General features: G+C 34.4%; 1 protein-coding gene across 1 annotated transcript in view; it reads right to left on the reverse strand.

The window, feature by feature from the left end:
- Positions 1-18,484, reverse strand: part of ANXA10 (annexin A10) — a 118,421-nt gene that overhangs the window by 54,558 nt on the left and 45,379 nt on the right. Inside the window, exon 2 of the mRNA XM_042936678.1 lies at positions 6,801-6,882. Coding sequence (XP_042792612.1) covers positions 6,801-6,882 — 82 coding nt within the window. The remainder of the gene's footprint in view (positions 1-6,800; positions 6,883-18,484) is intronic.

Below are 18,484 nucleotides of genomic sequence, written 5' to 3' on the forward strand. Positions count from 1 at the left end.
TACTTTAGCATTTTTCTGGACAGCTTCATGCATTGATCAGTGAATTTTATCTTTTTTTCGGAATGTACTATATTAGTGATTTATTCACATTGATCTCATGGCCAACAGCATTAGAACTCATGTCTGAATGAGGCTTATCCGATGCACATGTTTCCTCCATAATATTTCTTCTTGTGCTTGGGAACACTCACCAGCACTTCAGCACAACATTTGTTGGGGGCATTTTAAAGAATACAATCACCAACCAAAAGCATAAAGATGCAAAAAATGTAGCATTAAATAGACTACAAAAAGAATATTTGTTAACAGTATGAGAGCTGTGGCAAGGAGGCAAAGCATCATTTTGTCTAATCTTAGCTGGTAGTAGGTACTCTGGTGACTCAAAGTTTTCATGTCTCTGCACATGTCTGTTAATGACCATGAAAACACTACAAATATTGATTTTGGTGTTATAAGTAAATTTTAGCCAGTAGGCAAATGGGCAAATGTGGAATCTATGAATAATGAGCATTGACTATATGGTCAAATAGGTTAAGTGTCCTACCAGGCAAGAAAATACTTATTACTAAAATTTCAAATTATATCTAAATAACACTGAGTGGCCTACACAGATAGATTATAAGTAATGAGATAGAGGAAGATATACTATGCTAACATAATGAAAAAAAAGCTGGAGTAACTATATTATTTTTAACACAAAAGACTTCAGAAGAAGGAAAATTATTAGGGATAAAGAGGGTCACTCCATAATGATAAAGGGGCCAATTCTCCAAGATGATATTATAAATCTTAATGTGTGTGAGCCTGATAAAAAAGCATCAAAATACATGAGTCAAAAACTGATAGAATTGCTAGGAGAAACAGATGAATCCACTATTTTATCTGGAGTTTAATGCCTCTTTATCATAAATGGATAGATTCAGCAGGCAGAAAACTTGTAAGAACATGGTTGAAATGAACAACATCATCAATCAAGTCAATATAACTGATATCTATAGAATACTTCATCCAACTGCATCCAAGGAAAGCAATGGATTATTTATTCTTCTATAGCTCACATGTAACACTAAGACTACATAAAATACACCTTAACTGGTTTAAAATAATAGAAACTATGCAAAATATTCTCTCAGACGACAGTGGAATTAAACTAGAAATAAGTAACAGAAAGATAGCTGGACAACTCTAAAATTCCTGGAGATTAAACAACACACTTGTAAATAACACATGGGTCAAAGTAGACTCAAGAAAATTTAAAAAATTCAAACCAAATGAAAATGAAAATATAAGCTATTAAAATTTGTGGTATGTAGCAAATGAAATGATTAGAGGAAATTTTGTAGCATTAAATAAATATGTGGGAAATTAAGAAAGACCTAAAATCACTAACCTAAATTTCCACCTTAAGAAATCAGAAAAAAAGAACAAATTTAATCTAAAGTGGGCAGAAGCAAAGAAACAATGAAAATTAAAGTAGAAATCAATTTAACTGAAAACAGAAAATTAATAGAGAAAAGCATTTAACCTGAAAGCTCATTCTTTGAAAAAAATCAATAAATTTGGTAAGCTGCTAGCCAGGTTAACTAAGAAAAAAAGGAGAAAAGATATAATTACTAATATCAAAAATGAAAGAAGATATGTTATCACAGATACTATGGATATGAAAAGAATAGTAAAGGAATACTAAGAACAACTCTGTGCCCTCAAATTTGATACTGTAGATGAAATAGACAATTTCTTCAAAGACATAGTCTACCTAAACTCACACAAAAAAAAATAGACAATATGAATAGGCCTATGTCTTTTAAAGAAATTAAATAAATATTAAATAACTTGTCAAAACAGAAAGCACCTGGCCCTGATGGGTTCACTGGTGAACTCTACCAAATTTTTTTTTTAAATTTTATTTTAGAAAGAGAGCATCAGTAGGGAAGAGGAGCAGAAGGAGAGAGAAATTGAGAGAGAGAGAGAGAGAGAAAGAGAGAGAGAAAGAGAGAGAGAGAGGGAGAGAAAGAGAATCTTAAGCAGGCTCCATGTTCAGAATAGAGCCCAATGAGAGACTCGATCCCATGACCCTGGGATCATGGCCTGAGCTGAAATCAAAGCTGTATGCTCAACCAGCTGAACCACCCAGGTGCCCCTCTACCAAACTTTGAAAGAATAAAATTATATGATTTTTTTTTTACAATCTCTTCCAGAAGATAGTAGTAGAGGAAATACTTCCTAAATCATTCTATGAGGTCAGCATTACCCTAATACCAAAACTAGAGAAAATATTACAAGAAATGAAAACTACAGACCAGTATCTGTCATGAACACAGAAGTAAAATTTCCTTAAAAAACTGGTAAATTGAATTCAATGTTGTAAAAAAGAATTGTGTATTATGACCAAGTGGTGTTTATTTCAGGTATTCAGGTCTTATCTCAGTATTTGAAAATCAATTGGTATAATTGAATAGAGAAAAAAAATTGTTGACTGTATCAACAGATGAAGAAAAAGCATTTGAAAAAAATCCAACACATATTCAAGATGAAAGTTCTGAGTAAAACCTATAGGGAACATTATACTTAATGGGGACGGAGACTGAACAAGGCAAATAGCATGGACTGTTTCAAAAAGATTAATTTTGACTTGTATGCAGCTTTGTCAAAATTCAGGCATGTAGTTTAAAAATAGTTCAGGTTGTCCAGTATCTCACAGGGATGATTTGGAAATTATATTTGTTAACTGAGACAAAATAAACACAGTTGTTCTAAGATTACACGGATAACAAAGATAGTTTCGACTGGTAAGGAACTGGATACTGAACTGCACTATTAAGGAATGTTAACTGAGAGTTATTCCTTTTTAGTATGATTGGTGAATTTTTATACAACTTAAGACAATTAAAAAAAATTTTAAGTTTATTTTTGAAAGAGAGAGACAGAGTATGAGTGGGGGAGAAGCAGAGAAAGAGAGATAGATAGAGAGAGAGAGAGAGAGAGAGAGAGAGAGACAGAATTCGAAGCAGGCTCCAGGCTCTGAGCTGTCAGCACAGAACCTGACATGGCACTTGAACCCATGAGCCATGGGATTATGACCTGAGCCGAAGTTGGATGCGTAACCAACTGAGCCACCCTGGTGCCCCACAACTTAAGACAATTTTTGTCAAAACTGCTCATTTTCATTTGCTTTTGGGTATTTTTTTTTCTTTCTTGTTTTTCTAAATAAAGCACAGTAGCCAGGTCAAAAATCAGCAAGTGAGACTACATTAAACTCGAAAGCTTCTGAAGAGCAAAAGAAACAATTAACAGAATGAAAAAACAAACAAAAAAAAACTATAAGAAAGGGAGAAAAGATTTGCAAATCATATACTTGATAAGGGATTACTGTGTTGTGTACTTGAAAGTGTCTAAGAGAGTTAATATTAAATGTTCTCACCATCACAACAAACAACACAGTATTCTTAACTGTAATCACAATGCTGTATATTAGATTCCCAGAATTTATTCCTCTAATAATTGAAAGCTTGACCAGTAACTCCCCATTTCCCCACCCCTCAGCCCCTGGTTGTTTTCATGAGTTCCGCTGTTTTAAATTCTGCATATAAGTTATATCATACAGTATTTGTCTTTCTGATTCATTTGCTTAGCATAATGCCCTCAGGATTTATCCATGTTTTCTCAAATAGCAAGATTTTCTTCTTTTTATGGCTGAATAATATTCCACTGTGTGTGTGTGTGTGTGTGTGTGTGTGTGTGTGTGTGTGTAGAGAGAGAGAGCGAGAGAGAATGAGAATCCCGTTTTCTTTATCCATTCATCTGTTGATGGACACTTAAGTGGCTTTCATGTTTTGGCTATTGTGAAAATACTACAGTGAATATGGGGGTGCAGATATCTTTATGAGAGAGTTACTTCATTTCCTTTAAACACCCAGAAGTAGGATTGCTAGGTCATATGGAAGTTCTGTGTTTACTTTTTTGGGGAACCTCCATACTGCTTTCCATTGTGGCTATACCAGTTTACATTCCTACCAGTGGAAATTCCCTTTTCTCCACACTACTTGTCTTTTTGATAGTAGTCATCCTAACAGGTGTGAAGTGATATTTCATCATAGTTTTTATTTGCATTTACCTGATGATTAGTGATGTTGAGCACCTTTCATGTACTTATGGGCCATTTATATGTCTTCTTTGGGAAAGTGTTTATTCAGGTTCTTTGAACATTTTTAATAGAATTATTTGTTTTTTGCTATTGAGTTGTATGAAATTCTTCTGTAATTGATATTAATCCCTTGTCAAGTATATGATTTGCAAATCTTTTCTCCCTTTCTGTAGTTTGCTTTTCCATGCTGTTGTTTCTTTTGCTCTTCAGAAGCTTCTTGTTTCTGGCTGCTGTGTTTTATTTAGAAAAACAAGAAAGCAAAAAAAAAATACTCTAAAGCAAATGAAAAGGAGAAGTATTAACAAAAATTGTCTTAAGTTGTGGGGCACCATAGTGGCTCAATCAGTTAAGTGTCCAACTTTGGCTCAGGTCATGATCTCATGGTTCAGAGTCATCAGGATGGATAGATGTTTAAAGCATTTTGATCTGTGTTCTTGCTCTGGCATGCCAGAGTGGACAGTATGCAATCAAAACCAAAACCTCCTGAAATTCTTCAGTCTAAAACACTGACAAGCAAAAAATTACAATGGTCAAAATGAATCCATATTCTGACCCTCCAGTTGCTATGACAGGAAAATTGAAATTGGAGCAAAGAAAAATTTTTTCAGTGAATAGATTGATCTATAGTTTTAAAGCAAAAATTACTCTCCTGTAGACCAAGTTAATCTATAACTTTTTGTTAACTTGTCTCTGTATTTTTTCTATGATGACTGATATTTTAAAAGGCATGAAAGCTTGCAAACTCCTAAAGTCAACTTTAGAGAGCATATTTAAAGTCCTTTATTGTTTTCCTCTGAGATTCTGCTAGTGAATAAAACACAAAAATGAGCATGCATGCATGTGTTCCTGTGCATGTACACACACACACACACACACACACACACACACACACACACAGCATTGTTCTCTTAAAGGCGACCTTATCTTTAAAGTTAAGAGCTTAATTTCTTATGAAAGGCTTTGCATGTTCTGTGCAAACATTTCGATATTTATCTTCATGCTCACCTGAAGTCTTAAAACAGGTTTTAGTTAAGGAAAATATATGGATGTTTAACAGCTCCATTTCGTTTCTTTTTTTTTGTAATTTTTTTTAAATGTTTTTATTTATTTTTGAGACAGAGAGAGACAGAGCATGAATGGGGGAGGGGCAGAGAGAGAGGGAGACACAGAATCGGAAACAGGCTCCAGGCTCCGAGCCATCAGCCCAGAGCCTGACGCGGGGCTCGAACTCACGGACCGTGAGATCATGACCTGAGCTGAAGTCGGCTGCTTAACTGACTGAGCCACCCAGGCGCCCCCGTAAAGGTTTTTAAAGGTAAGTGCTGGTTAATTTGTTTATATTTTTGTATTTTGTATTTTGTTTACTATTTTGTATTATATTACAGTATTGTAATTTTTAAAAAAAATTTTTAATGTTTATTTATTTTTGGGACAGAGAGAGACAGAGCATGAACGGGGGAGGGGCAGAGAGAGAGGGAGACACAGAATCGGAAACAGGCTCCAGGTCCGAGCCATCAGCCCAGAGCCTGACGCGGGGCTCAAACTCACGGACGGGAGATTGTGACCTGAGCTGAAGTCAGACGCTTAACCGACTGAGCCACCCAGGCACCCCTCCATTTCGTTTCTTAAAAATTAAATCTTTCTAAAAATAACTCAAGAGTTTTCCTCCCTTATCTCTATATTCCTTTTCTAAACTCTAGATTCAATTCATTGAATATCCAATTAAGAATCCGCATGCCAAACTCTATGCTCTGGGAACTCTCTGAAGTCAGTAGTGACACAAAAGGACAAACACAATGAAAATGAGATTGGGGGTGACTGGATGGCTCTGTCCCTTAAGCATCTGACTTTGGCTCAGGTCATGATCTCACAGTTCATGGGTTGGACCCCCGCCTTGGGCTCTATGCTGACAGTTTAGAGCCTGGAGCCTGCTTTGGATTCTGTCCCCCTCTCTCTCTGCCCCTCCTCTGCTCATCCCTCTCTCTCTCTCTCTCTCTGTGATAATTAAACATTAAAAAATTAAAAAAAAAAGAAAGAAAGTGAGATCAGTGACATAGGAATGCAGGAGAGGGTGCCCCAGAGGTTGGCATGGTTTGTTGGGTCTGGAGTCCCCAAAGAACAATTCAAAGAGGAGGAACTATTTGAAGAGGATCTTGAATAGAATTTGGATACAAAATAACAGGAGAAGAAAAAAGCATTACAGGCAGGGGATTATTGGACTAGTTTATAGAGATGTGGAAAAGCAGATCCAATTTGGGGAATAGCAGAAAGTCTGATTTAGCTGGAAATGGAAGTAGCAAAAAAAAAAAAAAAAAAAAAAAAAAGGCTAGAAAACAAACAAAGGCAAAGAAAGATGTTTTTCCCCAGATTAAGGTTTTTTGGTTTGGGGTTTCATTTAGTAGTTAGTGGTGAGACATTTAAGGATTTAAGATAACAACATGTGAAGATCAGATTTGTAATTGAGAGCACAAATTAATTTATCCATTATTGTCCTTTTCTATTATTTTTCTTCTTATTCTAGTTCATTGCCCAGCTTTTTGTTTTAATCCACATTTGCCTTCCACTAGACATCAGCTATTTACACCCATATTATAATATTAAAGCAAGGTAAAATGAAAAAATTACAGTAAAAGATGATAGAAATGATCTGGCTTACCAAATCCTTGGAGTGCTCCCTCTAGCATTTGGGCGTCCATTATGGGGTTGAAATTGGGAGCTGGGAAGATGGTTCCTTGCACCTGGTGGGAAGGGTGAATGAAAAAGAGATTGCACTGTTTTACCAGAAAGATTTCAACAGTTCTTTTTGCAGATAAATGGAAATAAAAATACATTCCATATATTTAAATTACTCTAAGACATACACATACATCTATTAGACAGATGTGTTAATTGTATATTAATTGCATGGAGCAAATTTGGTTGTTGTTTTTTAATCCACTGGCCTTATTATATTGACATCTATCATTCATCTAGGAAATTGAGACACTAGAACCAATAGTAGAAAATGTGAAAGCCAAATAAATATAAATCTTTGTAATAAACAGTAAACATTTTCTCAGGAGTTGATGGCTGTTTTAGAGAAACTGAAGAGAGAACTCTATTGGGGGGGATTCATGACATTCATATGAAATAGAAGTGGCACTTGCCACCATAGGTTTTTTATGCATCAGGGACCTTAAAATCATGTTAGAGAAAACAGAAATATTTGAATTTGGATTATGGGATTCATAAAAATCTAGGTGATATAGATAGGGCAGAGATTTTTTAGCTGAAACTTGCAGCTGCAGAGGAAAACATAAAAACGTGACTGACATTCCACTTAAATTCTCTCTCTTGCTAATAATAAAATGGCAGAACATTTGTGTTGGGCTTTGAATACACAGTCTATTATTTCAGACAGAGCCAGCCAGGACTAGGCACTGTAACATCATACTCAGTACAAAAGAATTGTCAATCAAAATTTATTAAGAGTGGGAACTCCGCCCCTCCCCTCCGTTTGTTGTCAGTGTGGCCAGAAACATCGGGAGAAAAAGCCTTCCCCTAGCAAATGGGTCTACTAGGCCTTGAGAACTCAAGCTTTCACCAAGCTCTTCTGCAAGAATAATATCTTAGATGAAGATGAAGTTTTCTAGTGCCCATTTTCTAACAGTAGAAAATTAATTAATGAGAAGACTGCACCATCATTTCTAGTCCAAGAAATATACATATACAAATACCAAAATATTTATGAAAAGATTTTGGGGGGTTAAGAGCATTGTTCATTTGAATTAAAACTAAAATTTAAATTCTGTTTGGATTTCATTTGACTAATATTAATGATCATGAGGCTGTCTATTTGAAGGAGACTGGGAATCAATTGTGCTATGGCCATATTTTCATAAGTACAGCCATGTTAGGAAGACATCCTTCTTAATTACATATATGGCAGATGTACATAATTAAAATGAAAATATGGTATGCATCTTACATTGCTAAAGTGCATGCAATTTGCTTCTGATATTCAAGTTTAGTGGAAATGATCCAGAGACTAATTTCTCTTGAGCCAATCCTCAATTCTGGGAGCTATTTATTAGGAGACAATATGAATGTTACCTCCTTTATCCACTAACCTGTTCCGTTGGTCTCTATTAAGAAGATAGACTTTGATTCTTCTTTTACTTATTAAATGCAGTTTAAATAGCAGATTCTAATGTAAATTCCTAGGTTGAGTTCTCCTCACCTGAAGCATTTTTTTTTTAATCTTGTTATCCTAGAAAAATGAAAGCTTTAAACTTTTGAGAGAACAGCCATCTATTGAATGTGAAAATTGTTTTCTGCTATTTGTCATTGCCTTTTTTGTCCACGTAGTTCTTTCTCAGTTTTTTTCCCCCATTGGGAAAATAAAGTGTTTTTTTGAGGCATGGAAAAGAGATACTGTATTTCCCCTATTTTAGGAGTTGGAAGATTTGTTTGGATAAGTCTTGTGTGGACAATACCATTTTTTTTTTTTTTTTTTTTTTTTTTGCCTTGGAGACTTTAATTTTGCTGTCTGCTATTAGCTAATGGGCTGTTTTAAAGTATAAAAGACAAAATGTATTTGAAAACAATAAGACATATTCTTAAATGGGGTAAGTTAATCTAGGCAATTTTAAGCACAGAGTATGCAAATTTTCACTACAAAACATCTCATTACTGGCTAGACTAGGATCTTTCAGAATTTCTATTGGAGTGCTATAAAATAAGTGCTATAAAATAAAAGCATATACCTTTATAGGGAAGAAAAAAAAAACTCTAAAATTTATAGGTAAAGGAAGTTGTAAATGTTTATAATGACTTATCAGACACAATCTGTAGGTGAAAGAGGTATTTTTTCTTGTGTTAATCCTTGTACAGATTAATAGTGCAACATACTTTTGCAATATAATGTAAAAATTACTTTCTTCTTTTTTCTTTATGGTTCTCATATTGTTTGCCATTTAAACTCATTATTTTCTTGTCAGCTGGCATTGTTAATATGCTAAAACTCTTCTGGAAAAAAATTCAACACGAAGTAAAGGAAAATTGTAAAAGCTTAGTAATTCACAAAGCACAATTTTTCTAGTATGTATTTGTCATTTATGCCCATTTATATATCATAGCAGAACATTTTTTTATTTATTTTTAAAGTTTATTTATTTTGAGACAGAGTGCATAGTAGAACATTTTATTTATTTATTTATTTATTTATTTATTTATTTATTTACTATTTTAAAAATTTATTTACTTATTTTGAGAGAGAGAGAGAATGCACGGTGTGGAGGGGGCAGAGAGAGAGATGACAGAGAGAGAAGCCAGAGCAGACTCAGTACGGAGCCTGATGCATGACTCAAACCCATGAGCTGTGAGATCATGACCTGAGTTAAAATCGAAAGTAGGACACTCAACTGACTGAACCACCCAGGCACCCCCATTATATTTCTTTTTATGCCAATTATTATGTTTTAATTAAGCTAAAGTGAGCAATATTATTCCATATAAGGCACACACTTAATGTTCCTTTTACTTACTTTGTCATTGTATACTAGTTTTGTCATTTATTTATTTATTTATTTATTTATTTAGTGAGAGTGAGGAAGGGACAGAAAGAGAGGGAGAGACTGAGAGTCCCAAGCAGGCTCCACACTGTCAGTGGGGCGCCTGATGCAGGGCTCGAATTCACAAACTGAGATCATGACCTGAACTGAAATGAAGAGTTGGGAGTCTTAACTGACTGAGACACCCAGGTGCCCCCTGATTTTGTCTTTTAATGATAGTATTTTTCCAGTTTTATTAAGCTGTAATTGATATATAACATTGTGTAAGTTTAAGCTGTATAACATGATGTTTTGATATATGTATATAATGCAAAATGATTGCCACAGTAAGGCTGATTAACACATTTATCACCTCACAGTTTCATTTTCATTCTGATAGGAACATTTAAGAGCTACTCTTAACAACTTTCAAGTATATGATCTAATATTGTTAACTAAAATCACCAGGCTCTATGTTAGACCCCAGACTTTTTCTCCTTATAGAAACTGGAAGCTTGGACTCTTTGACCAACATCTCCCAATTCCACACTCTGCACCCCCCTGACACATACCCCTGCCAGCCCCTGGCAATCACCAATCTTTTAATGATCATTTGAACTAAACTGACCAGTTAAGTCTATTGAAACAGTCAATTATAAGTTTTTAATTTTCTTCCCTGAATTAAATAATTTGAAACAAAAAAGATTGATTAATGGTTTGGGGCCATAAAACTTTTTCAAATGACTATGATATAACTATAGGTAGATACTCATCTATTTTAAGGTAATTTGATCTTTCCTTTGGATATTTTCCCCAAAATCTGTGCTCAACCGTATTCTATACATTCCTTAATACACAATATCAGTCTCTCTGATGAAATTTATGCTGACCATTTCTTTTACTAACTCCCTAGCATTTACTGCATTTTTATTTAAAATCTGCACTTTATGTTTTCCTATTTGCTATCTATTCTTAAAATGGGGAATTTCACTGTGTCGTATAGAGTACACATCGTTTTATAACATATTGCCCTAAGTATTTATTCTTTGTCTTCATTTCTTATCCTTCTAATTATATTTTATGTCCCTTGACCACAGAAGGCATATTAATTCTATGTCATGATTTTCTATGTAGTGAGATCTCTTTTTAAAATATTCTCATCTACTGGTGATGTTACTTAAGTTAAATGATTTCTTAAAAAATAAAATATTTGGCTGAATGACCTGGCTTTATACACAATTAATATAATAAAACTTTTTTATTTTTTTACAAATACAGACCATATATGAATTAAGCAGATTCTTTTAGTCATTATATTTATCATATTTATTGTTTTGTATTAGGAAAATTGAACAGAGACAAATAAAGGAGACAGACAAATAAGAATTACCCTGGAGAAGAGGTGTAGGAGAGGGAGATGTTCCTAGTTTGCTAGGGCAAAAAATTTTTCCAACCACATGTATGAGCAAGTAAGTGATCTGGGAAGAGGGAGCACAGTAAGTCTTGAAAACTGATTCATGTGAGAAACAGAGGATAGAGGCGAGGAGTGGCAAAGGCAGGATTACTAAAGGACATCTAAAGTCTTTTTTGGGGGGAGGGGATCAAATCTTTTTTATAATTTAAATATTTATTGATTTTTGAGAGAGAGAGAGAGAGGAAGAGAATGAGCACGAGAGAGGCAGAGAGAGAGAGGGGGAGACATAGAATCTGAAGCAGGCAGGAAGCTGCTGTCAGCACAGAGCCCGACATGGGGCTGGAACTCATGAACTGTGAGATCATGACCTGAGCGAAGTCAGAGGCTTAACCAACTGAGCCACCCAGGTGCCTGTCAAACGATTTTATTGAGCAGCTTTGAGGGAAGGTCAAAGGGGAGGAGCAGAAGGTGACCCTACGTCCTCTGTCAGGCCAGAATCTTCCCAGCTTCACAGTCACTGAAAAGGGACATCTAAAGATTTTTATTTTTAAATGTTTTTTTTTTAATGTTTATTTTTGAGAGAGGGCGTGCGCGCGCACACACGCGCACACACACACACACACACACACACACACACACACACACACGAGCGGGGGAGGGGCATAAAGATTTTTAAGCATGAGAGTAAAAGGATGACACAAAAAGAAGTGAGGTAGGTAGCAGAGGTAGGTAATTTAGAAACCCAGTTGAGATATAATGCACTCCTGAACACAGATAAACAGCATGTTCTTAATACAGATTGCTTGGTTAGCTGAATGTGATTTAACTTACTAATTGTTGAGATGTATTTTAACCGAATGCAGTAATAGTATTTAGTCTTTTGGAATGGTCAGAGGCTGTTGTTTGGGGTGTTTTGAGCATATATACCTCTTAAAGTGATGTTCTATTTTATACTCGTGTTAGAGCAAATTGGGAATTTCAAAAAATCGGACACTTTCAGATGTGACATGAAAAATGTGCATACGGTAAAATTATCTTATTTATCTTGCTTTGAAAATTGACAGATTTAGAAATAGTATCACTTGTCTAAGGCAAAATAAATTCTAATGCCTGTCATTTCCATTTAAATTCTTACCACAAGGTAATCAAAATATAATCTTTGCTTCTAGTCATTTGTGAATTTAGGTTTTGACAGAGGAATACAAAATACTCCCTTTTTAAAAAACAGAATAAACTGCCTCATAAACTCACTAAGCAGAAGAGCATGAGTAATTTGTAGATTTAAAGTTAGCTCTAGAATCTCCTCTGAGTAAATAATGAATAGATTTCTTTAACTGACAGAAAAATTTTTAAATTATTTCCTGGAACTGAATAAAAACTGAGAAAAAACACATATATTTTGCTCATGAGGTTGATAAAATTATTTGCATCATCTCAGATCAATAGGCACATCAATAAGTATATCATATTTCACTTATTCACAGCTACCCCAAGGGCCAGGGTCCGTAAAACCATATCCCTCCAAAGTCAGCACTCATAAGCTACCTACAGTTTAATCCTTTTTCTCATGTGTCTTTTGAGTTATACTCATATTGAGAATCTGAATGCCTTAAGACTTTTAGGCTGAAATATTAGCCGTGCATGTTGACGATTTCATGGACTGGATGCTTGTTAGAATATAGGTTTCAGTGAATAGTTCAGCATCATCAAAATACCTTGGTTTTGGTGTAGTGGAGATGACAGTATCTCCAGTTAATTTAGTGTTGAAAAATTTTTTTATAAATATTTTAAATTTATTTTTGAGAGAGAGAGAGAGACAGAGAGTGAGCTAGAAAGGGTAGAGAGAGAGGGAGACACAGAATCCAAAGCAGGCTCCAGACTCGGAGCTGTTAGCACAGAGCCTGATGCGGGTCTCAAACTCACAAAGTGTGAGATCATGACCTGAGCTAAAGTCTGATACTTAACCAATGGAGCCACCCAGGTGCCCCATTACTTTAGGATTTTTAGAACTCTAAGAGAAAATCTACAGAAATCTTGGGATTCCCTTTCCATAGAGCACTTCCCTTGAACCAGACATTTATTCATCTTTGGGGCATTGGTCCTTGGCTCAGGCTCAAATGCATTAAACTCTCCTGAAGGTATTCAGCCACCTAATCTCTGACTTCTATCTGACAAGAGTTTTCTGATGGGGTTTCAGTGGCTTTAAACACAACACTGAAAGGTGGGTTGACAAGCATTGTTCCCCTCTCTCGCCCTCCCACAACTATTGTGCCCTTCAGTCCAGTCCTGTCAGCCCCATCCTTACAACATTATTCATGTGATTCTCCTTTTTAAAATTTCTGTCACTACTGCTTTAGTACAAGACTTTACCACTTTCTTTTGGTTTTATTTCAATATGCTGCTAAGTAGGTCCAATTTGCCTTCACTGCCAGGGTGATCCTTCTAAAAAGATCAAACACATCATTTGTCCATGACTAAAAATTCTTCTTTTTTTAAAGTTTATTTATTAATTTGGGGGAGAGAGAGAGAGAGAGAGAGAGAGAGAGAGAGAGAGAGAGAGAGAAAGAGAAATACCCAAGCAGAGCCTGACACAGGGCTTGAACCCACAAACTGTGAGATCATGACCTGAACGAAAACCAAGTGCCAGATGCTGAAACGACTAAGCCACCAAGGCGCCCCTCCATACCTAAGATTCTTAATACTCAAAGCAATGCTTCTCAATATTTGTTTTCTACTGTGGTGCACAGAATGGATGATTTTCACATAAAAGAAACATCCCTGGGAACATCTAGGGTTATGAACACATACCAGGATGCTGGCCTTATTGACATTTTATTTTTGCCTGCTCAACAGAGTATATTGTACTGTTGAGTGAAAATCTCATATTAGAGAGCAAAACATGAATTGTAAGTAATGGAAATTGTAAGCAAAGGATCCATACTTTGGATTATTAGCATTAATGGCAGTATTTATTATTTTCAGTGCATGGTGCAACTCGTTCCTGTGACTGAGAGTAGATGACTTGTGAGGTTTAGTTCAGATGTTCTAACAGAGTGAACAGTGTTCTTCATGACCTCGTCCTTTACTGTCTTTGTGGGTTTATGTCTTATTTTCTCTCTCCCGAACCTCTCAACTCCCATACCATGGCATATAGCCACACACTCCAGCCAAAAGAGACAGCTGTATCTTATTTGTTCTGTTCCATAAATTGGGAATATTCCCCTTCTCCTTGCAACATACACATTCATCTCTGATTCATCTTATGATTTTTGTAAACATCTATTCAAGATTTAACTTTTAGGCTTTAGCTCCAGTGTCACCTCTCACAGGGAACCCTTCCTGATGCTTCCAGTAGAACTGTCTGCTCTTTCCCTGGTGTCTACAATTTTCCTAGGCCAGAATTGTAGTATATCCTGTTAGAGCACCAGTGATGTATCAGCCAAACATATTCATTTCTAACTGTACCAAGTTTCTAAGAATAATAAATCTTCCTTTGTTTTGTTGAGAATGAACCTTAATGTGAGTAGTTGTGCAAATTTGGAGATTGAACTGTCCTTATGAATAAAGGAAGAATATTTGGATTTCCAGGAAACAATTTGGGAAGAGATGTGATAAATAACAAGAATGGATAGTGAGGTAGAATTACTTTCTGTGATTTCTCCCTGCTATTCACAATTTTTTCATTAATATTTGTTAAAAGGTATTGTACATGGAATTTTTTTTCTGATTGGGGAAAAGGAGGAGTTATCTGGGTGAGTCTGGGTGAAAAAAAATAATGCGTTGCTGTGTAGGCTCATATGGAGAAAAGATGTTGACAACATAAGATGTTACAAATTTAAAGTCTAGGGAAGGCTTCAGACTTTACGTTACATAACCAGAGTATTTAACGCAGTCTCATGTGTACACCCTCCACACAGACTCTGGCTTATGTGTCCTCCTGGTCCTTCAAGACTTGAACTCCCCAAAGACATAGATTGTGTGGTGGTATTTTATTAGAGGTATACGCTGTATATGATTTGACAGCATTGCTGATTTAGCCTTTGCAGAGTTTTCAATAGATTGTAAGAATTTTGATTTCACCAAATTGGCTTGAAGTTTGGTTAAATATGACATGTTCACATTAGTTCTAAGTGCTGACTTTTAGTGTTTAAAATTCACAGCTGGAATTGAGTTCTACACTATGTAATGTTATGACTGGGCTTAAAGTTTATGTGCAAATTCCCAGTTAAATTACTTAGTAGGCAATGCAATAAAAAGGTAATTATTTCCTAATCACCTTATCTCATTCAGAAACACCCTCTCCCTTCTTTTATTATCCTTATATTTCTAATGAGATTAGGAGGCTTGGAAACAAGGTGAAGATGTCACTGATCCAAAGAGACTGCAATTGACATGGACTTTGGAGACTGGGTCTTATTAGTGGAAGCTGAAAATGGAGGATAAAAAAGTTGAGTAACTAAAAGAGAATGAATCTGTATAAAAAAAATTCAAGGAGAAAAATTGAGATTATAGGGGAAATAAAAATATTTTTAGCGTGCACTCTAGAATACAAGAATGTGATCTTTACTATCCTAAAAGACTTAAACTTGGAATTTAGTACAGTAGTATAGGAAACGTTCTCAACTTTTAACTCTAAGTACTTAGTACATCACTAATGTATTTTTAGTCAAAGTTTGGAATTAACTTTAATATTATCATAATATAGAATGTGACAATTAGCTTGACGAAATATATATGTAGATATACATAAATGTAGCTCTTACTTATTGTAGTCTTATAGGATTTAAATATTGTAGGTCTTGTATTGAATAATTAGATAAATTATTTTGTGGTCACACTTGAAATAATTTCTTATTTTTATGCAGATATTTAGTGCATAATTTAAGGCACCCTAAACACTAATTTATTTTACCTTTACATATAGGTTACATATAATAGGTTATCATATCCCCTGTCAATTTATTCAATTATTTGATTTAATCAGAAAATGGAAATAAACAGTATGTGTAATAGATTGTGCTATGTACTATCATTAATTTTACTACTGTAAATTAAATGCATACACATAACTGATTTAAGGCAGATGAAAACTTATATCACAAAAATCTAATAAAATACTGTAGAATTTGGAGGAAAGAAATAGTCTAGCATAAAATAAGAGAGTTTAAGGGAAGTTTTCCTGAAGAAGTTTTGAGGCAATAATCTCATGTTTAATTAGATTTCAACAAGTGGAAATGTGTTGCTTGGAAGTCTCATGTTTTTTTTCAGGAGGCTCTACCTCATTTCCTGAGATAGTTTTATGAGTTAACATTATTCCTGTTTTGCTATTTCATATTATTTCTAGGCTAATTTCCTCATCACAATTACAAATAGTATTAAATTCTTGGAGCTAAGAGAACATAAGACCTATGAGAGAGAGTCCTACACATCATAGAGAAATATATATCTTACCATACATTTATATTATTGTATATAATGGTTCTAAGGAAAATATTAGATAAAAATAAAGCTACTTATAGTGAAATAGAAAAACAAGCATTATAGATACTAAATGCTTTCAACTAGTAGAGTTTTTATTATCACTGATCATTTGCACAAATATTCTGTATTAGCCAGATAGTTTAGAACTAATGGTATGAAATAGAATACAAAAAACTATGAATAATCATTTTTATTTCTTGATGTTATCTCTTTTTCCAAATAAATAATAGAATATGACATAAAGGTATCATTACACATTTCAACAATATCTTCAGAATTATTTTCTTCTCACCTCATATTTAAAAAAATTTTTTAAGCAAATCTCTGAAAACCTCCTTCCACATCATGAAATGGTTTTGAGGGAGAAATTCTCTATAGTAAAGAATATAATCTATAAGCTTAACATCTTTCTTTGAGTGAAAAACTAGAAGGATTCTGAATAATTTAGGCAATAACTCCCCATTAGTTAGTATGACTTATTAGAATAGACAGAATACTTGTAATATCGTGCAATCCCTCCTGCTTCAAGACAGCAATCACATTACAATCACTTTACCCTCAGATTGGTCTAAAGGATTTTTCAGGAGATAAGAGCACAGCATAAATCAAAGTGAATAAGAAGAACCTGCAGGGTTACAATAGCTTCTTCCCCAAAATAGAACACACGGCTGGGACCACAGTGAGACTGATCATCAGATGATATTCTACATAATTATTTCAGCTGAAATAGAGGACCTTGTGTTTTTATAGGATCTTTTTGAAAGCTCTGTTGTTTAATGTCCTATGCTAATAAGGCTAAATGTGCATTTTCCCTTTTCTTGTACAGCTTTACAACAGTGCCCAACCTTATACAATGGCAAAGCTATACACATAGGTGAGTCCCTTGTTCACAAGAAGCTTAGTACTTAGCTCGTAAGACAAAGATTATAAGAAACGTAGAGTGATGTGATTTATTCCTGCTAAAAACTGGAAGACTAAAACATGCATTTATTATTTAATAGTCTGGCGCATTTTTAAAAAAAGTTATTTTGGAGAACACACTATGACTCCAATTGTTCAAGTATCATTTTGGGGACTACCATTTCAGTATTGCTTTTAGAGCTATTTGAATATTTATCAGTTAATGATGGATTTGATGTTTCTAATTAGCCATAGGCAGGACTAATGAGATGAAACTAATACAGCTGGATAATTCCCTTTTTTTCCCTTGTTGAAAAAATACACTGTGAAATTAGTGAATCTGGAGGCAATTACTAAAATTAAGTTAAAAAATAAAAATGTGATAGTAAATTGCATATAGTGTTTCATTACCCTATGTATCAATAAACAGAACTTCACTTAGCTCATAGGTCACAAAAAGCATGGATTAAAAAATGTGGATGGGTTTGGCTTAAACCTATCCCAACTTCTAGATATTTGTCTTACTGAGCACTGGTCTGTAGTCATTCTATAGAAGGAATGAAACAAATCTCTAAAACCACCATCGTACCATAATGGGATCTTTTCTTAGTGTTTAGAATATTTTATAGTTGCAAATCAATAAAATTTCCTCTATAATAATAAACATATGAAATGTAAAAATATTTCCTTTTGTTAATTTACAGTTACTCTCAGATATATCTTATCTGGTAGCTTAGTCACAGAAAGGTGTTTATTTAATTTTACTTTTTATTTTATTTTATTTTATTTTATTTTATTTTATTTTATTTTATTTTATTTTATTTTAATTTCTTTTATTTGTAGGTATCTGAAGACACTAATTCTTTTTTTGCTCTATTGTTCTGATGATAGAGAAGGCAGTGGTAAACATCTCACCTCCACTTCTTGTGAAAATAAATGGTTACTAACCTTTTACTAGGTTAATATAACTGGCTTGGAGGGATACTACAAATGTACTCAGAGGGAGAGATGTAG

The sequence above is a fragment of the Panthera leo genome, chromosome B1 (genome assembly GCF_018350215.1).
Source record: "Panthera leo isolate Ple1 chromosome B1, P.leo_Ple1_pat1.1, whole genome shotgun sequence".
NCBI lineage: Eukaryota > Metazoa > Chordata > Mammalia > Carnivora > Felidae > Panthera > Panthera leo.